Source organism: Chiloscyllium plagiosum, chromosome 1 (assembly GCF_004010195.1).
Source record: "Chiloscyllium plagiosum isolate BGI_BamShark_2017 chromosome 1, ASM401019v2, whole genome shotgun sequence".
Taxonomy (NCBI): Eukaryota; Metazoa; Chordata; class Chondrichthyes; order Orectolobiformes; family Hemiscylliidae; genus Chiloscyllium; species Chiloscyllium plagiosum.
The window spans coordinates 69,382,023-69,404,303 of NC_057710.1; the positions used below are offsets into that span (position 1 = coordinate 69,382,023).

Below are 22,281 nucleotides of genomic sequence, written 5' to 3' on the forward strand. Positions count from 1 at the left end.
AAAATGCCACTTCCCCTCCTCTCTTGCCTCCCTTGCTGTCCTTTCTGTAGCGTTTGTATCCTTGAACATTAAGCTGCCAGTCCTGTCCATCCCTGAGCCATGTTTCTGTAATTGCTATGATATCCCAGTCCCATGTTCCTAATCATGCCCTGAGTTCATCTGCCTTCCCTGTTAGGCCCCTTGCATTGAAATAAATGCAGTTTAATTTATTAGTCCTACCTTGTCCCTGCCTGCCCTGACTGTTTGACTCACTTCTGTTCTCATCTGTACCTGTCTCAGATCGATCTTTTTCCTCACTATCTCCCTGGGTCCCACCCTCCCCACCTTACTTGTTTAAATCCTCCCAAGCAGTTCTAGCAAATTTCCCTGCCAGTATATTAGTCCCCTTCCAATTTAGGTGCAATCCGTCCTTCTTGTACAGGTCACTTCTACCCCAAAAGAGATTTCAATGATCCAAAAATGTGAATCCTTCTCTCATACACCAGCTCCTTAGCCATGCCTTCATCTGCACTATCCTCCTATTCCTGCCCTCACTCGCTCGTAGCACTGGGAGTAATCCAGATATTACTACCCCTGAGGACCTCCTTTTTAAATTTCTGCCTAACTCTCTGTAATCTCCCTTCAGAATCTCAATCTTTTCCCTTCCAATGTCATTGGTTCCAATGTGGGCAATGACCTCCTGCTGGCCTCTCTCCCCCGTGAGAACATTCTGCACCCTCTCTGAGTCAGCCTTGATCCTGGCACCAGGGAAACAACACACCATTCTGTTTTTTTCTCTGCTGGCCACAGTAACATCTGTCTGTACCTCTGACTACAGAATCCCCTAACACAATTGATCTCTTGGAAGCCGACATACCCCTCGTTGCATTAGAGCCAGTCTCAATACCAGAAACTTGGCTGTATGTGCTACGTTCCCCTGAGAATCACCCCCTACATTTTCCAAAACAGCATATCTGTTTGAAATGGGTATATCCATAAAAGACTCCTGCACTAGCTGCCTACCTCTCTTACCCTTCCTGGAGTTAACCCATCTATATGACTGTATCTGAGACTTTCCCCCCTTCGTATAACTGCCATCATCACATACTGTAGCTGTCGCAAATTCCTCTTCGCTTCCATCTGTCTCTCCAACCTATCCACTTGATCTGATAAGATTTTCATCCAACAGCATTTATGGCAGATATAATCCACAGTAACTCTTAAACTCTCTTTAAACTCCCACATCTGACAAGAAGTACATATCACTACAAAGGCCATTTTTGCTCCTTCACAATCTACAGACCCAGAAAGTAACATTGTCTTATTCCTCTACAAACACTGCCCCGGTTAAATTAATAGCTATGGCTTATATTTTCGGTTTAATCAAGAGACTTATCTCCAAAAACATATAATCAAGAAAGAATCCACTATACTCACTACTGCAGCCTTTCTCTTGGACAGATTTAAAACAACAATTAACTTATCTGATTCTGTGCTGTAAACTTCGCCCAACAGTTCCTCCAAGATTAGTTGTGAATTTCACTGTTTGTTAATTTTCCCAGATGCACTCCGATGTCCAACACGAGTTCAAACAGCAAAGGCAGTAACTGTACAGGTTCTCTCTCTTTCTCTCCTGCACTGTCCTCACCATGTGCTTCCTTTGTCTGTTCTTTTCCCTTTGAAAACTGCTGTTGTTTTGACTTTTTTTTCCAAAGTTCCAAAACAATGCAACAGCATATAAAACAGTAATTGCTGCTCCTGGAATTCAAGGAAATCACCTCCAATGCCTAAAATACCTCAAAAAAAAGGAGCAGCCCTTACAGCCAGAAATTTTTCCTGACCTCCATCTTGGATTACCTGATATGCTGAATGGCCTGTTCTCTACTGTATAATTCTATGAAGGTCATAATTGTGGTACAAATGGAAGTTCTTGCCTCAGCCAGAACTTGTACCTTCCTGGTCTCTGCACCAAGAGGAGCATTGATTGACTGCGCCACTGTAATCACTTACTGGGGTTATCACATTAAACTGCTTGCAGGCATAAGGACCCTTTTCCAGTTAAAGTACATGTTAAAGCTTTTTTTTGTCATAGAATACCTACTGTGGAAAAGGCTCAGGACCTAAGTTTTGTTTTTAATGACGTTGGCATCCTTTTGCTCAAACAAATTATTTGCTTTGGGAAGGAAAAATTACTTAAAAATAAATGCTAAAGATGCAAAAAAGGTGCTAATCTCACTTACACATTTTACACATTTATGCAGTTTGCCCTTACTTGTTAATTATCAATCACCTTTTGTACCTTACCAATTATTACTATTTTCATATTATTTTTCCATGCAATGTGAACCACAAAATCCGGACGCGGTGTGAATGCACTTAATCTCGATTTCATTTCCGAACCCCTGGCCTTTAATGTGAAGAGTTCAATGATTTGGTGCCAAAGTGCTGGAAGCTGATCATGAGCAATTTTGATGGGCGTATGCGCATGACAAAATACGCAGCTGTTAGCATTAGTTTTGTTTTTCTGAAGAAGCAAAACATACGCGAAAGTCATGTGATTGTTGTGCCAAATGCTTCATGTTTTACAATAAAGTTTGTAATTGATTCCTTTCCTCGGCAGTCCAGGGCACTGTACAATGTTGGCAGTGCTGAGCCCTTGTCACTCACATTGTCTGCCGCTGGCTGCTGGGTTGTCAGATTGCTGAGAGCCAGAGACTGTACAGACTTTATCTAGCAACGCGCTGCAGCAAGGAGAGTGGTTTCCGGAACGGTGAGACGCTTTCCTGCATCCCCTGAAGCCTCATCATCTTAACGCTGTATTCCACATTATTTACACATACCAGACCCCAACTTCAACCTTCCCGAGTTACTGGTGTCTATTGTCAAAAGATCGAGGCAGCAAAGCTTATGGGAAATGGCAATGTTTTTAAGCGAATTGAAGGAAATCGCAGGCAGAGCTCACACGACCACAGCAATTATTGTTTAATGTAATAAACATCATTGTTTGTAAAGAAACATTTATTGAATGTGATTTTTTTAAATCAAAAAGACCAGCGAGGAAAATATTGAGTGTCTATTTTTAAATACATATTTAGTTCGTTGAGAATAAACTCGTGTTGGAGTTCGCACATACATTTTTAAAACAAACTCTCGCTTGCACAGAGCTAAATGATGCCTCAAATCCTTCCAATTCTCTTATTGCAGTTGTTTGGGTAGTCCAGTCCTTTCTGGAACTCTAATTAGCTTCGCTGATTACATATAATTTTAGAATATATTTGCAATGTTTTATTATGTAGTGAGATGTATATAAACATTTCTGCTCAAACAGCAGTAACTATCAGCATCTGCAAAAGTAACTCACTTTCCACCACATCCGCCTGCTTTTACAAGACTTCGTTTTTCAACACGGCTTTCAGCCTCACATCGTAATTTCTGTCTCCTGTTCCCAATAGGAACCAACTCTCCTCCCTACTAGTCTCATAATCAATACAGAGGGTAAAAAAAAGTTTTGAATTGCTGAGCCAGGAGTGATTTGGGATCCCAGAATTAAAGTATCAAAGTGCAAAAGGAGGTGTCTGCATTCTGTCTGCACTGGCTCCCCAAATGAAAAGTGTCATTTAGTAATGTACTGCTTTTTCTCTGTACCTTCACATACTGTTTCTATTCCAACAACCATCCAGTGTCCTCTTCAATATCTCAGTTGGACCTACCTTCATCAAACTTCTAGTATATTCCATGCCCTGATGACTCTCTGTGAAAAAAGGTGATCTCATACCACTTGCTGTTTGTTTTTCTGAGCAGGAGCATTTCTCACTATCTATCCTATCTCGCCCTCTCATGATGTTGAAAGCTTCTATCAGGTTTCCTCTTGGCCTTCTTTTCTCCACTTTCTCCAATTTGTTCTCTTTACTGAAGGTTCTCATCTCGCAAACCATTCTTATAAACCTCCAATGCATTCACATCCACGCATTCATAAAATCTGGCATCCAGAATTGTACACACAAGTCTGCCTGAGATCTGATAAGGATTTTGTATAATATGTTGATTTTTCAACTTCACCTTTTTTCTCTTGTACTCTGCTCCTTTTAAGAAAGCCCAGGAATATGTATGTGTTATTTACTGCTCTCTCAACTTGTCTTGCATCACTTAAAAATTGTGACCTTATAGTATTTGACCAAGTACTTGCTGCCAAACTGTATCAGCTCAGACTTCTCCATGTTCAGCCCCTGCAGTTGAACAGTTGCTTTGAAGCTCTGTACAAGCTGGTTGGCCATGCAGGTGAATGGTTTATGCCTCTGGAAGCTGCTGCAGTGCATGGATCTCAGAGATCTGTGCGACAGCAAGAAACTCACTGGGAACATTGCTGCTCCCTGTCTGCCCACTGGACCAACTTGTCTATATCCTCTTGGACTTCCACACTCCTCCTCACAGTTTGTAATGTTGCCAAGTTTTGCATTATCTGCCAACTTTGAAATTTTTTCCTGCACTCCAAAATCTAGATCGTTAATTAATATCAGAAAAGGCAAGGCTTCCAAGACAGTCCCCCTGGGGAATGCCACTGCAAACCTTCCTCCAGCCTGAAAGGTACCCCTTGACCATTACTCCCTGTTACTCAGCTAATGTTGTATCCATGATGTTTTCTTCCTTTTAGTCCATGAGCTATCACTTCTCTCCTAAGTCTGTTGTATGACATGGTATCAAATGCCTTCTGGAAATTAATGTATACCAAATCAACATTACCCTCATCTACTCTTTCTGGTACCCGTTCAAAATACTCCAGCAAGTTAGTCATTCATGACTTCCCTTTAGAAATTCACACTGGCTCTTCTTAGTCAACCCACATTTTTCCACGTGACTATCTTGAATAAAGATTTCTGGAAGTTACTGAACTTAAATTGAACAGTGTGTAATTGCTGAGGTTATCCTCATAAGCTTTGTTGCCTGAATTCTTCAGTGGCCAGCAATATGTGATTCTTCATTTTAAATGATTGTCATTTCATATTAAGATGGCTAAGCAAACTCTGGATGGTGAAAGAGATTAATAATAAAATGTCAGGAGGTGGAGTAAGATCAAAATTGTTTCAAACTAAAAAAAAATACAACTTATGATGACATGTTGAAGTATTAGTGATAAGAGGTTCCGGATGACTGGAAGCCCATGATATTTTCCGACTCCAACAATTTGTAGAGAATGCCAAAGCAAACCTTCAAGTGCATTCAGAGTGACACCAGAAGAAAATAATTTTAAAAAGTAGATTCTCTAAAACATTGGGAAGTAAAATTTAATTTCATACTTCAGTTTATTGTACATTAGTTTGGCAGTGTTCTTTGAAGTGGATTATATTTCGGTTGCCACTGTATGCTCTGTGTATTGGAACTTTGAAAATGATTTGCAATGATGTTGACAGCCAAATCAGTGATCCTTAGGGTTCCTTAATTTAAAGATTACAAACCTCCAATTAGTCATTTAGTTACATTTGTACAGTGCAGTGTAATCGAATGGTACAGAATTGAAATTCAGTGTGATCATTTGATACATGACCTGCATCCTTTTTCTTCACACCAGCTGAAAATATCATGGAACTGTTGGGAATCTGAATTATAGCTGCAGATGGTGTGATACAAGGTCAGCTTTAAACATCTGAAAAGTCAGTTGAGTGTTTCAGCTATAAGCCTTTTGTCACAAGCCAAATTCCAAAGCTAAATCAGCACTCACAATGTTAATCTGCATTTTTGTTTGCAGATGCTATTGGATCTGCTGCCCATTTCCTACATATTTCATTCACAGTTCTGAAGAATTAAAATGGTTCCTGGTGACACCAAACAATTGTAATCTGGATAAGCAAAAGTCTTCTGGATCTACCAACAATGTGTAAGTTTCATTGAGTAGCTTGGTAAGAGATAACTTGTATGTTTTCACCACAGATGAAATTATGAGTGTGTTCATATGTTCGTATTACTCTGTACTAACTTATGTTAAATAGTGAATGCCTTGTAATCTAATAAAGAAATAAAACAAGTTTCAGATATGATTGAACGAGCAGCTGGTCCTACATTGTGGCTGGGTCAAAATACAAGAACTCCCTTCCTGACAGCTCTTGGGCTACACCCCAAGGACTGTAGCAGGTCACAAAGACAGCTCACTGCCACCTTCTCCAGAACAATAGGGATGGTCACTTAATACTGCCCTAGACATAGATATCTACATCCCATGAATAAATCTGAAAAAGATAGCAAGGTTCAATTGCTCATATGATCACAGACTGAATATTGGATTTTTGATTATAATTTGCAGCTTTAAATAGATCTTGTCATTCTTCTTCTATGCCCTTTGCCTTAAAGTTGATAGTAATGCATCAGAACTCTGTACTTTATGTTCCGGAATTTCATCTTTAAAGCTCTTCACCTGTCAAACTTCCAACTCAATTGATGTGTTGACCATGGTTTGGTCATTCTTCCTAATATCTTCTTTGCCTGGCATCCATGCTTCTTGGTCAGTGAAATGCTTTGAGTTGTTTTCTACATTTTAAAGTGTTCCATAAATGCATGTTGTAGTTAGGTAATTTTCACAATGTTGCTACATGTAAACAATAACATAATGGCTGGGATGCTTAGGGATGTCTTGCTATTAATTTCTACATTTCCAAGTTTTTTGTTTCAGCTGGGGGTCCTTTTAAATTAAACTATCTTAAATAATGAATTTGTAAAATGAACCACATATAAGATCTGGAAAAGTTGTGGCTTTGCAATGTTGTGAAACTACAAATCATTTCCTTTATCTTCTTGTTACTTCCTGATTTCTTTAAGTGGTGAGATGAGAATATGTAATTGTTGTGAAGAAAATCCTGAAGTGTAGAGATAAAATCTGATGTTAATTTTCCAATTTTTAAAATATTTTCATTAAAATGCTATTTGAGGTTGACTGTATTGGCAGATTTAACGAGTTAGTGTTCCTTAGGCAATACTTGATATGAGGAACTCACAGCAAAAATTTAGACTTGGAAATTAATAGTGCTCAGAAACTTTCATCTATTAATTTAATGGACAAAAAAATGTGAATCACATACTGAGTTCTACATTCAGATTCCGAACAAGCAAATGTTATAGGAAGCTAGACCCTGTGTTGAAAATGTTAATTCATCATTTTTCTTCCACTTAGTCACTGAGTTTAAACAGCTCTCTGTAGTGTTTTCCATACAATGCAGTGGTTCACATGGACAACCAAACAATTTTAAATGATCAATCTTAGCGATGCAATTTTCAGTTGACTTGACCTCAGCAGCTTTTTTGGGAGGATGATTTCATGACACTGGGAAATTGCTTCACTCCTCCTTATGTGAAAATGCTTTTCCTGATGTTGCCATTGAATGGCATCAACCCAAGTTTAATACATGTCAAAGTAAGATACTGCAGATGCTGGAAACATATAGAAAATTCCAGAAATGCTTAGCAGTTCAGGCAGCATCTGTGCAGGCAAATTGGATGGGAGTCATGTGTTCAATTCCAAGTGGCAGAATACCTGTCTTACATTTATTAGGTTGCAGGTGAGTCACTCATCCACACATAGCAGGATGTCAATTAAGCTCATTATTGAGCTGCTTGAGAAAAAATGATCCTTTAGCCCATTCGGATTTCATGATGCCTTATAATCTAATGGGATTACCATGGGTCTCCTGCATGTCCTGATAGTTGCCCAGCCTCTGGCCTCATATAGTGGTTTGTCATTCATAGCTACTCAGTATCAGATGGAGGGATATTGAGCCCACGATAGGAAATAGTTTCTAACTATCCTAACAACCCCTTTAATCAACTTAAAACTTCAATGAGCTCAACACTTAGTCTGTGAAGTGCATGGGAAAGCAAGCCTAGTCTAAGCAACAAAGACATTTGATTTGGATTAAATGAACTTGTAGACCCTTTTGCAATGGGGTAATATTTCATCATCCCATTGATGATATTGGTGCCCAAGTCAATTTCCTGCATGTTCTTTAACTCACTGTATGAATGTCCAAATTCCAAATACACATTCTCACACCGCAGGTCTCTGTTCTGTTACTTTAATACTTATCCCTTTGTCTTTTGCAGCCTGAATGAAAGTAATTATGAATATTTTTAAACACTAATGGTAACAATTAGGCTAACTTTTAATTTTAAATCATCTGTCATGATGGGATTTGGACTCATCTCCCCAGAACATTAGTCTGGGATTCTGGATCGGTGGTCTATTGACATACCACTGCCTCCCTAGGTCAAGGTGATGTAGCTTTCTTGCATACTTAGAGTAAGTTTTCTATAACTCCACAAGACATGGGAAGGACAACTTCTCAGTATACCTTCACTTTAGTTGAGAGACTAATTCCTCTTTGCAGTCCCTGTTTTGGTTTGTCAAAGGAAATAAACTATTCTGATATTGGCTTACTTGTCATTGTGAACTGTTCAGGTAGGTATATTTGATGATCATTTTGGTTGAAATAGTTTGCTTCACATATTGCTTTTTCGGGACAGCTTTTTTGGTGCAGCTAGTGAGACCATAGTTATGGAATGCAAATGAAAATGGTCCCTACTATGTTGCGTTTCATGTTTTGGAAAGAAGTTTGGGGCACAGTCTTAGGGCTTATGAATGGCGTGACTCAAGTGTTCTGGGGTGATGGACTGTCCTAGATCTCTGAAAGTTCTCTGGTTGTCCTCCATTGTGTGACAGACAATTTGACACTATCTAGCTGCAATCCAGAATTGAGAAGTTTTGCCTCATAGTATCCACTTTGAGTCTTGAGACGTTGAGTTTCTTTTTGACATTCTTCCCCTTATACACCCTTATACATCCTTCCCCCTACAGTTCCCTGTAGAGTCAGTGTATGAAGAAATATGCTGTTGACATTAGCGTGAGTTTTTCTTCAGTGCTTCTTCCATAGCAGAAGTGCAGGAGGTAATTGGCTACTCTGTTGCAATAGAACGCTCAGGTAGCTGAGACTTGATAAGGATTTATTGCAGGTATATCATTTATACTGCTCCAAAGTGATGGTGAGCTGCCTTCTTGAACTGCTGTAACCCATGTGCTGCAGGTAGACCACAATGACATTCAGCAGGGAGATCCAGGACTTTGAGCCAGTTATACTGAAGGAATAGCGATGCATTTCCAAGTCAAGAGGATCCTTGGTGAATTTCTGTCATGCATCTTGTAGATAGTAAACACCACTGCTACTGAGTAGTCATTGGAGTAAATGTTGTGAATGTGGTGCCAAAGAAGCAAGCTGATTGGTGCTGGATGGTGTCAAGTTGCTTGAGTATTGTTGGAGCTGTGTTGAAAAATGTGGTGCTGGAAAAACACAGCAGGCCAGGCAGCATCCGAGGAGCAGGAGAATCGATGTTTCAGGCATAAGTCCTTCTTCCTGAAACGTCGATTCTCCTGCTCCTCGGATGCTGCCTGGCCTGCTGTGTTTTTCCAGCACCACATTTTTCAACTCTGGTCTCCAGCATCTGCAGTCCTCACTTTCTCCTATTGTTGGAGCTGCACCTATCCAGGCAAGTGGGGAGTATTCCATCACACTCCTGACTTATACCTTGTATAAGGTGGACAGGCTTTGGGGAATCAGTAGGCAACTCGCTTGCTGCTGGATTCCTAGGTTATGACCTGCACTTGTAGGAATTGTGTTTGCCTAGTTAATTCAGATGAGTTTCTGGAAACCCCAGAATACTGATAGTGAGGCAATTCCATGATGGTAACAGCATGTGGAGGTGGGAGACCAGACTGACCAGGAGTTTGTATGTACAGTCACCCTGAAACTAATTTGAGAGAAAGGTTTACTAGTCCCAAGTGAAAACAATGAAGCCTTATGCGATGCTTGTTTGAGACTAAGGTCCTGGCCTTTTGGCCTGGGGAGACAGTCCTCTTCAATTTGACATTCCAAGTAACCATGGAAGCATAGATCATCTTTGGACCTTTAACAGGAACCAATTTGATACTTGCCCTAGAGCAGTCACATGATCAAATTGTGGACAACAGAACTGCCAAGCAATCTTCTGATTCTTGCAAATACTGTACTAATAATTCCACCTCATTGCTACCTCCAACACACAACCATTTGAACCAAGACATGATTCTCAAAAGTTGCCTTTATCTAAAAACAGGATCTGTGTTATCAAGCTCCTGAGGCTTTTAGGCCAAGGCCTACATAATTTGGCCCTTCAGCAACAATGCTGTTCTTGTGTGTTATACTCACAACTCCCATATTACACATGCACTGTGTGACACTTAAATACACTCCCTCTGGCTGAATAACTCCCTCCCTCTTTCTTCCACCTTCTATCAGTACTTGAAAATGACTGTGTTTGGGAGGACATGGCGTGGATTGAAAATCTGGAGTTTGTTAGAATCCTTGTCTTACAGCAAAACCAATGGTTTTAAAATTTGAGATGATTAGGAATGGAGAGAGGAAGTCAACAGTTTCATTTGAATCATTCACCTACTCTACTCATGCCCAGAGGTGACAAGTAGCACAGACCCCATGTTTATTCTTGTAACATTACCAAGCAAAAGAGTCACGTTTGATACAGTGTTAACTTTTTCTCTCTCCCAATAGGTGCTGCTAAACCTCGAGTACCTCTGGCACTTTAATTTTATTTAACTATGAACATTTTTGTCATAATTATTTTAGGGTCTGCTTGTGTAATGTAAATTGGTGCAAAGTTACTTTCTCTCAAAGATGTAACAATTGCTCACAAACTCACAGTGGGCTGGGAAAATAGACTAAGGAGTACGTCTGAGGTTGAGCAGTGGCAGGTATTGAAGCAAATATTTCATAACTGTCAGCAAAATTTAATTCTGATGAAGGAGGAGCACTCAGTGAGAAGGCTGAATCACCCATGGTTAATAAATATGATTAAGGAGTGTATCCAATCAAAAACTAAGGCACACAAGACTGAAAACATGTGGTAGGTCAGAGAATTGGGAGGTTTTTTTTAGGAACCAGCAGCAGATGACTAAAATGCAAATGTAGAGGGAGAAAATTGAATATGAGAGAAAATTGGTAAGAAATATAAAAACAAACAGCAAGAGTTTATATGGATATATTAAAAGAAAGAGTAACGAAAGTATATGTGGGACTCTTTTTTTTCTTTTAAGATTACTTACAGTGTGGAACAGGCCCTTCGGCCCAGCAAGTTCACACCGACCCGCTGAAGCGCACCCAACCTGACCCATTCCCCTACATCTACCCCTGCACCTAACACTGCGGGCAATTTAACATGGCCAGTTCACCTAACCTGCACATTGTTTTGGACTGTGGAAGGAAACCGGAGCAGCCGGAGGAAACCCACACAGACACGGGGAGAATGTGCAAATTCCACAATACAACTGGGAAAGTGATACTAGGGAACAGCAAAATGGCAGATAATTTAAACAAATATTTGCACTGGGCTTCACAGTGGAGGACATTGCAAACATCCCAAAGCTAGTAGATAAGCAAGGTATAATGGGAGGGAAGATATATCAGGGTCACAATCACGAGGGATAAAGTATTTGTCAAAATAACAGGACTGAAGACAGACAAGTCACGGGGACCTGATGGCCTCCATCCAGGGGCTAAAAGGAAGTGGCAACAGAGATAGTGAAGGCATAAGTTAGAATATTCCAGAACTCACTGCAGTCCAGGAATGTTTCAGCTGATTGCAAAACCACTAACGTGACACCCCTGTTGAGGAAAGGAGGGAGACTGAAAGCAGAAACCAATAGGTCAATTAGCTTAGCATATGTTGAGAAAATGCTAGAGTCCATTATTAAGGAAGAAATTGCTGGACATTTAGAAAGCTTAAAACAATCAAACATAATCAACATGGTTTTATGAAAGGGAAATTAACATTCGACAAATTTGCTGGAGTTCTTTGAGGATACAACAAGCAGAGTTGATTAAGGGGAACTGGTAGATCTATTGCATTTGGCTTTCCAGACAGCATCTGATAAATGGTTATTACAGAAGATAGGAGCTCACTATGTTCGGGGTAGTATATTAGCATAGATTGAGGATTAGCTAACAGATACAAGACAACAATATGGGGATTGATCAGTCTTTTCAGGTTTGGAAGATGTAACCAATGGAGAGTCGCAAGGATCAGTCCTAGAACCTCAAATATAATGACCTACATTAATAGCTTGGAGGAGGCACAGAGTGTAATGTATCCAAATTTGCAGAAGCTGCAGGATAGGTGGGAACACATTTTGTGATGAGGACAGAGGAAAATCTGTAAAAGGATATAGTAAGATTAAGCAAATGGGTATACATTTTGGCAGAGATGAAGTTTAATGTAGGAAGGGTGAAGTTTTGTACTTTTATATACTGGTGGGAAGAATCAAAAGATAGACTGTTATTTAAATGTGCCAAGACACTAAGAAAAGTGGAACACAGAGGGATATGGATGTTCTTGTGCACGAAACACAAAAATGCATGCAGACACAGCAAGTAATTAAGACAGCAAATGGAATTTTGCCCTTTATTGCTGGAAGAGTTTAAATATAGTGAAGGCTTGTTACAACTGTGCAGTGTGTTAGAGAGGCCACATCTGGAGCACTATGTGAAGTTTTGGTCTCTGTATTTAGGAAAGGATATACTGGCATTGGAGGCAGTTGAAAAGTGATTCACGAGGCTGATTCCTGGGATGAAAGGGTTGACTTCTCAAAAAAATGGCTAAACAGTTTGGGCCTTTATTCATTAGGGTTGATCTTATTGAACCATATAAGATTCTGAAGGACTTAACAGGGTTGATGTTGAGATGATGTGTGAGAATCGCAAACTAGGTGCCATAGTTACCAAATAAGGGGACACTCTGTAATAGTGCACCATCTATTAAACCATGATAGGGATGAGGTTGAAGAAGTTGGTTTGTATCTGTTTTAGGTTTTATTGCACTCATTATAGAATTTCACACTGAATCTCAGAATCTCTGAAATTGTAGATTGGCAGTTTTTTTTAAAACCTGAAACTGCTAAGTGATGGAGGTTGTGTCCTACTTACCTATCAGTGCTGATGCTTGCAGACTTGGGGGTTTCCGGAGTATTGATCTGCAATTGTACATTTATGTCTGAGAACATCCTGAAAAGGTTACAGAAAAAGAAACCTTTGGATGGAAGTGTGTTTTTGTTCATGTTTTTTGCTGGCAAAAGATCAGGGAAACACATTCAGAACAAAGAGAGAGAAAAAAAATACAGTTTGTGAAATGATCTGGCAGGGCATCAAGAAGAGTAATATTCAGTCAGCTTGTGACATATTTCCTGTCTGCGCACAAGAAAAACCTATTGTGGTTGTGATTTATAACAGAATTTGAACCAAGTACCCTCGGCAGCAGGAACTTCTGGACTGAATGTTTTGATAATGTTATGCAACTTAGCAGCTGAGGTGAGAGTTCCTGCCTTTGTCTCATTTCTTCTGAAACCACATAATGTGTGCGACACTTAGCTGGAAGAAAACAAAACAGATCATATCCACGCTTATACTTACAATCAACTACATTTTGGGGATAACTGACTGTTCCTTAGTGAGGCATCAGGGACAAAATGACCTTCTTCAGCACCTTTTATGATTTTATTAAAAAAAAACATGCTTTCTGAAAAATTATTATTCCTGATTCTTTTTAAGTAATTGTTATGTTATTGTTGAACAATACAAACATTCAAACATTTTTGGTTTCTTAGTTGTAATCCTCAAGGGCTGAAGGAGAAAGCTGGACAGGATAAGGGGATTAAAATTAGTTCCAGGTAGGGAGGAAAATGACAGAAGATTTAAAGGGAGGGAGATGGCAGTGTGGAGAACTGGAGAGTGGAATATAGAAGGGAAGTACAAGTGAAGGTTTAAGTTTTACAAGTGTTAACAAATATCAAAAAGCAGGTAGGTAGAACTGCTCCTTTGCAAAAAGTATCTCGGTCAAACTCTCTCAGAATAGTTTTGTTCAAAGAACAGCATGTTTTTAGTGTCCACACAGTCAGTCAAAAACACAAGTCCCACTGTTCTAATACTGTGGTGGGACATGATTTATTTGTCACACTTCCTTACCAGAATTCAGTCAATAGTTTGACACGACTCATTTCCTTAAGAATATCTCACAGCTCAATGGTGAAATGGCTGGTTAACATTTTAAAAGAAGTAGGGTGGAATTTTCCTCTCTGAAGTTGGTGAGGGAGGTGGTGAAAAGGGGAAATGATTAAATGAGTTTGGTCTGGAGCAAAACTTGCCCCTTCTTGCCACATCTGCAGTGATATGCTGGGCAACAAGGTCCAGTGGAAACTTTCTTGATTTACCAGCAATTAAGGCCCTTATAGACAAGCAATCGCCCTTTACTCTGAACCTCTCTTCCCACAAGCTCCAATGAGCAGAAGGATATAAAAGATTCCCTTCTCAGCAGTAGATCTCCTGAGGGGTGGGCCTCACCCAGCAGACTTTAGTAACTAGAAGCAGCTGGCCTCTACCTGGCAGCTTCTGGAGAAGATGGGATGTCACCATTAAGGCCTGTGATAGGACAAAATACATAATCCACTTGTCAATTCTTAATGAGCTAATTGGCAGACAATCCTGAGAGTCATCTCAGTGGTGAAGGTGAGGAGTTATATACTCACCACATTTAGAAGGATTCTTGAAAGAAATTATATTCAATAGGTATGAATATCAGCACAAATACCAATTTTTTGGTAGTTTTAATTTCTTAAGACAAAATAAACAAACTGAACTATATATTACCACATTACATAGTATCTCATTTATACTAACAATTATTGGTACTTTTTAGGCCAAAGATTTGTATCCTACTGATACTAAGTGTTTAGACTTTTGACTAAATTTACATAACAATTAAAATGTTAATAGTAACTTTTAAAAAGAAATCAATAATCTAAATGTGAAATAGATTTGCCACTAGCCTTTTATTTACTAATGATAATTACAATGATTAAAAGTTCTTAGAGTTAATAATTATGGAAAGGAAAGATTAATTTTCTATTTAATTTTCAACAGTGTTAACATTGTGGAACTGCATAGATCAGCATCAGATCATAATGCTGAACAATTATATTGCACAATCATAGAATCCTTATGGTGCAGAAAGAGGCTATTTGACCTATCAACCAACCATCCAAACTGCATCCAACCCAGCTCCCTCACCCCACATTGAGTTTTTACCATAGCTAACCATGCAATATATCCCATGACACTACATAGCCATATAGCATAGCCAATCCACTTAGCCTACACATCTTTGGACTGTAGGAGGAAACCAGACCTCCTGGAGGAAACCTATGCAGACACAGGGAGAGCACACAAACTCCACATAGACTGTTGCCCATGGCTGGAATCAAACACAGGTCCTTGTTGCTGTGAGGCACTAAACCACTGTACTGAGAATGTAGAGCAGATGTTTTTGCATTTAGCTCACAGTATTAGCTCAATAGGATTCACGGTGGCCATTATATGACTTTAGCTTCTTGTTGGATCCTTATCTGTAGCCCAGTTATCGTGATTGGGACCAGGTTGACATTGTTAACAAAGTGGTTCTTGATTGGGGTTGTTAAGCTGGGCCAATCATGAACCTTGTAGTTAACGAGGTCAACCTCATCCCAAGGAGAAAGTGAGGACTGCAGATGCTGGAGATCAGAGCTGAAAATGTGTTGCTGGAAAAGCGCAGCAGGTCAGGCAGCATCCCTTCTTCAGGATTCTCCTGTTCCTTGGATGCTGCCTGACCTGCTGCGCTTTTCCAGCAACACATTTTCAACCTCATCCCAACACTAGTTCTTGGCAAAATGAGGCCCTTAAGTACACAATCAATAGCCACTTAAGGGCCTCAACTCACGACCTCCCTGATTACCTGCCTTCCTGACGGGTGAGAATTGTGGCTCGTTTCTGAACTGCGAAACCATGGTCACCTGCCTGCTGAGTTGGGGCCAAGATTGAAGCAATTAGAGACATGAATGGCAGGAAAGGGAGTGGTACCTGAAAATCATACCCCTGTCCTTGACTCTAACCCTTTCCTCCCACCAGCTCCACTTGATGACAAAATCAGGAATCAGGATTAGTAACCAGAGAAAGACCCACCACCGATTAGTCATACTTAACAAGAAGGAAGATGGTTGTGGTTGTTGGAAACCAGTCATCTCTGCTTCAATGTTGTCATAAGAGTTCCACAAAGCTGTGGCTGAGATCTAAACTTCTTCAGCTACTTCAGCAATGACCTTTCCTCCAACAGAAGGCTGGAAATATGAATATTTGATAATTGCCTACTGTTTATGTCAAACTGGCATCATTTCTGAAGCAATCCATTTCTATAAGCAGCACCAGCTGGACAACTTGCAGGCTTGGCTGATAAGTAGTAACATGAGCTTCACAAAAATGCCAGACAATGACAACCTCCAATAAGGAAGAATGTTCCCTTGATATTCAATGGCATTGCCAACACTGAATTCTCTGCCACGACTACTTGGCTACAAGAGCATGGCGGAAACTAGGAATTCTACAGCAAATAACTCATTTTCTGGCAATCAGTATCTGATCAGAGTGTTTGCTTCTTTGCTTCAACCCCCTCTGCTCCATATGCAAACCATCCCCAACCCACAAAACATGCTGTGGCCTGAGTTCTCTGTGATCCTATGATTCTGGCAGTGGAAGGGGTGGGGGCGAGAAAGGGTTGATATCCTCCTGGCAACACTGCTGGTGTTCTTTCAACATTTCATGCCCACAGTCTGTATACATTAGAACACCAGTACCATCCATATAACAGATAGTTGTGTGAGAGCAGAATGTTAAAAAAAATGTTTGTAGGAGGAAATTAAATAGAATAAGAAGGTAGGAATAAGGAGGAATGAATGGGTGAAAGAGTTTCTTCAGCCAGTAGGTGAGACCCACTGATGCTACAACAGATTCTGCCAAATTTAAAAAAATATGTCAGTCATGGATTTTGTTCATGTATCATTCATGAGCATTGCTGGCTGGGCAGCATTTATAGCCAATTTATAAATGCCCTTGAGAAAGGCATGGTAAGCTGCCTTCTTGAAGTGCTGCAGTCCATGTGCTAGAGGGAGACACAGAATGCTGTTATGGAGGGAGTTCCAGGATTTTGACCCAGTGACACTGAAGGAATGGTGATTTATTTCCAGTTCAGAATGGTGAGGGGAACCTTGGCTTTGGAAGGTACTATTAAAAGAGTCTTAATGAGCCACAGCAGTTTGTCTTGTAGATGGTTCATATTGTGTTGGAGGTGAATCAACTGAGAGTTGAAGATGGTAGATGTGGTCCCATATAAGTGGACTGCTTTGTCCTGGATGGTGTCAAGCTTCTTGAGTGTTGTTGGAGCTGCACCCATCCAGGCAAGTATGGAGTACTCCATCACACTCCTGACTTGTATCTTGTAGATGGTTTTGATTGCTGTGGGGAGTTAGAACTTGTAGCCTCTAACTAGCTCTTCTAACAATAGTATTTATATAGCCCATGCAGTTCAGTAAATGGTAAATGGTAACCCCCAGATCATTGTTGATGGGGGATTAAGTGATGGTAATGCCATTAAATATCAAGGAATGATGATCAGATTCTCTTTTGCTGGAAATGATTATTGCCTGGCACTGGTGCAGTGTAATTGTTACTTGCCACTTATCAGTCCAAGCTTGGATGTTGTTTATGTCTTGCTGCATATAGACATGGACAGTTTCAACAACTGAGAGTCACAGAAGGTGCTGAACATTGGGCAATCAACAGCAAACATCCCCTTTTCTGATCTTATGATGGCGGGGAAGCCATTGATAAAGTAGCTGGATGGAGCAAGACCACAGAGCTTAGCTCTGATCTAATGGTTTTAAGATCTTGTCTTGTCTATTGCATTCTATTTCTGATATTTGGCATGCAAGTAATCCCATGTTGCAGCTTCACCAGATCGACAGCTCATTGTTACATATGCCTGGTGCTGCTCCTGGCATCTCCACCTGCACTGTTCATTGAACCAGTGTTGATCTCCAGGCTTGTTTTCTGTTGTAGTATGCTGGATATGCCAGGCCACAACATTATAGATTATGGTAGAATAGAGTGCTGCTGCTGCTGGTGACCCATAACACTTCAAATTTGTGTTACGAGATCTGTACAAATCTGTCCTGTTAAGCATGGTGCTAGTATCATCCACACAATGTATCCTCACTGTGATGATGGGACATCTTCTCCACAAGGACTTTGAGGTAGTCACTCCTATTGTCACGGTAGTCATGAGGAGACAGATCTGTGACAGGTAGATTGGTGTGACGAGGACAAGTAGAATTTTTCCTCTCGTTGGTTCCTTCACTCCTGCTACAGACCCAGACTGGCAGCTCTGTCATTTAGAATTTGGCTAGCTTGGTCAGTAAAGGTACTGTCAAGTTACTCTTCATGATGGACACTGAAGTCTGCCAATCAGAGTAAATTCTGTGCCCTCTCCACCCTTAGTGCTTCCTGCAAGTGGTATTCAACAAGGAGGAGTGTTATTCATCAGTTGAGGGGGGGTGGAGGAGGACAGTCTGTTTCCTTGACCATGTTTGACCTGATGGCATGAGATTTCATGGGGTCCAGGAATACTGTTGAGAACTCGCAAAGCAACTCATTCAAGTCTGTACACAACTGTACCACAATGTCCGGTGGGTCCATCCTACTGACAGGAGAGGACATATCCAGGATGGTGGTGTGATATCTGGGACATTGTCTGTAAGGTGAGTGTGACTGTGCCAGGTTGGTGCTTGACTAGTGTATCAGTCAGCTCTTCCAATTTTGGTACTAACCACCAACTTTGGTATGGAGGACTTTATAGGGTTGACTGGGGGCTGAGTTTACGACTGTTATTTCCAGTGCTTAGTTTGATGCCAGATAGTCAGGCCAGTGTTATTCTTTTGATTAGGGTTTGTAGCAGCTGGGTATATTGTGTGGCTTGATAGGCCAATTCAGAGGGCAGTTAATAGTCAACCACATTCCTGAGAATCTAGGATCTCATGTAGAACAGACTAGGTAAGGATGGAAAATTTCCTTCCCCGAAAGACATTTATGAACTAGATGGATTTTTATAATAATCATCAATGATTACATGGTCGTCAATAGGCCAACTTTTAATTCCAGATTTTTGTTTACTCAATTCACATTTCACCAGTTGACATAGTGGGATTTATATCCCTCTCCCAGAACAGTAGCCTGCCATTGACAATATTTCATCAGAGCTCACAACCATTTCAAGGGCAAGATTTTAGATTTTGACTTAATTTCAATTATGAGACTTTAATTCAATTACATTTATAAACTGAGTCGAAAAGTCCAATCTAAAGGTTTATTAATCCTGATTATTTGCCAGGACCATTCCAGGGACAAGTTTGTTTCACAAGTTTTGCAGATGTAATTAAGTTTATCAAAACAAGTATAAAAGAAATGATTTTCAATAAAAACTATGATTTTTCAATTAATCCATTTCAGTTCGCCAACTCATGGTTTCTGGCTGACAAAGCACTTGTCTCTTGTTCTGTTCTCTTGTGTTTGGTTGACTGACGTTATCCTTTTGTCTTCAGATTTTTCTTCTGTGCATTGAACTACCAAGTATTGCTGCTTATAAATTCTGTTGCCACTGTTTCCTTAGATTATTTTTTTTTATCTTGAAGCACTCTTACACACAACAAAACATATTTTTCTATTATCAAATCATCTGTACCCTTTGTTTGTATCTATTAACCACCACCAGTAAATCACCAATTTTTTCCAATTGAATCATTTACATACAAAGCTTGTTAAGGGCAATGCAAGTCCTCAGAGAGGGAGAGGGAGAGGGGAAGAGGGAGGAGTGAGGGAGCTAAATCAAAATGGAGTTGGAAGGGGCTCCTCATAGTAATCAGAAGTATCCTGAGCTCTAATTGCCTTACCAAGGGGTGATCAAAATCAGTTCAGCCAGGTGCGTCCAATTCCTAACTGGTTTCTCTAAAAGTGATAACCACCTTATTGATATCACTTCCTACTATCCCGTTATTCATTCCTTAAAATGAGAATTTAATGACATCTTGTCCCTCAGCTTCCTAACTTCATAAATCTTTACCAAGCTAATGTGGCACCAGCAGAATACTTTGTGAGTTTGCTGAGAGTATGTTGTGTCACCCTTTAGTGACAAATATTATCTCAACTCCAAAGCCTATCTTCCTTTACTCATCCTTTACTAAAAGTAATTGTGCATTCCAAAATAACTATTGATGCATAAATTAAAACTTAGACAAAACTAATGTGTGTGTGTGTATATATATATATATATATATATAGGCCTATTTACCAAATTAAAACCCATTTAAATCCTCGCAGTATATTTGAATAAAAGGTTTCTTTTATCTCAAACATTTTCATAATTTTTATCCTAATGTCTATATTAGCTTGAACCATATTTTTAAAAACCCAGGAAACCATCAACCTTGATTCTAACTTGGACCATATGGCTATTCTTCCTTTCAGAAAGTGCTTTACAACCAAACACAATGTCATTTGATTCCTTACTTGTTTAATCATGTCAAAATTATTGGTTATTACTCAATCCTGCAGATGGATAATAGCTATCAGCCTTGACGGTGCTCATGTCCCAAAAATAAGAAAATCAAATTCAGTCAGTCCATTTGTATTCTTATCAATTTCCAAAAGAAGATAAATTGTAAATTAAGTCTGGAATGAGTCAGCCAATCTTTATGGAGAGGACAGAGAGATTCATGCTTCAGTTAAACATCCATTTTTGTATGTTGATAATTCCCAATTGTTTTTGTCACTGATTTTTGCGGTTAGATTGTGTTTGTTTCAATAATTAAAATCAATTCATAAGTTATATATTTAATTTTACAGTTACCACACAAAATATAATTTCTACCTGGATATGGGTGATGATAAGTACATTTATTATTGGAGGTAAGCAATGCATGACATAATTATTGTAATGGTCTTCTCTGATGCATGGGTATGCTTTACAGTTCAACCTGTGATGTACTTCGAGAACAGCTCTATCTTTCTGCTTCTGTTTGACATTGCACCTTTTATGTAAGTTGTGAGTATTTCTGTCATTCCATAGCAAGGGAGTTCTGCATTGGCTATCAGCTAATATTAGGCAAAAGTGAGGACTGCAGATGCTGGAAATCAGAGTCTAGTTTAGAGTGGTGCTGGAAAAGCACAGCAGATCAGGCAGCATCTGAGGAGCAGGAAAATCGACATTTCGGACAAAAGCTCTTCAGCACCACTCTAATCTATCAGCTACTATTTGCAAGTGTAAAAGCAGCTTTTATTTTTCTTTCCCTGATTATTTTTATCTTTCAATCGTGACTAAATGTATGTTAAAATTTAGGACATCCCGCCCACCCAATCTCCCTGCAGTGAAAAAGCTGGACTATGGTGAAAATAAGAAACAAGCAGAAATCAAGAAAAGATTGTCATCCCCATCATACCTGGAATATGGAGAACTTAACAAAATAGAAAATCTGAATAACTAGATAAATATAATAAACTGCCAGGGCGGCATCGTTGCTCAGTGGTTAGCACTGCTACTTCACAGTGACAAGGATTGAGGTTCGATTCCACTCTTGGGTGACGGTCTGTGTGGAGTTTGCATATTCTCACCATGGTTGCTTGGGTTTCTTCCGGGTGCTCCGGTTTCCTCCCAGTCCAAAAATGTACAGGTTATTGGATTAGCCACGTTAAATTGCCCATAGTGTCCAGGGATGTGTAGGCTAGGTGGATTAGCGGTGGGAAATGCAGGGTGAAAGGGTAGAGGATGGGTTTGGGTGAGATGCTGTTCAGAGGGTCAGTGTGGACTTGATGGACTGAATGGCCTGCTTCCACACTGTAGGGATTCTATGAATTTATGGTCCAGATGGTATATCTCCAGAGTGATCTCTTTCTCCTGCATTTGGTTATTTATTTTTCTGATGCAGTTAGCTTAAATTTACATTTGGGAAGACTATTACAATAGTGCTGCACTTCAAAATTTCTTCATTAACTCAACAACACTTTATGGCATTGTGAGGTCAAGAAAGACACTATATAAGTTGTAAAATTGTTCTTCTTCCTTCTGATACTGCACTACAGTCTGAGTCAGCAGTAGAATAGAGTCATAGAGATGTACAGCATGGAAACAGACCCTTCAGTCCAATCCATCCATGCCAACCAGATATCCCAACCCAATCTAGTCCCACCTGCCAGCACCCGGCCCATATCCCTCCAAACCCTTCCTATTCAAATACCCATCCAAATGCCTCTTAAATGTTGCAATTGTACAAGCCTCCATCACATCCTCTGGCAGCTCATTCCATACATGTAC

At 39.9% G+C, this 22,281-nt stretch overlaps 1 protein-coding gene across 4 annotated transcripts in view; it reads left to right on the plus strand.

The window, feature by feature from the left end:
• Positions 1-22,281, plus strand: part of LOC122549289 (interleukin-6 receptor subunit beta-like) — an 80,224-nt gene that overhangs the window by 15,033 nt on the left and 42,910 nt on the right. For 2 of the 4 annotated variants that reach the window (XM_043688838.1, XM_043688829.1), the window contains exons 2-3: positions 5,723-5,851; positions 20,817-20,879. In XM_043688838.1, the coding sequence (XP_043544773.1) occupies positions 5,848-5,851; positions 20,817-20,879 (67 nt within the window). In that variant the 5' untranslated portion in view covers positions 5,723-5,847. Of the gene's footprint in view, positions 1-4,182; positions 5,628-5,722; positions 5,852-20,816; positions 20,880-22,281 lie in introns of those variants that run through there. The other 2 variants (XM_043688847.1, XM_043688856.1) reach the window with 2 other exon arrangements.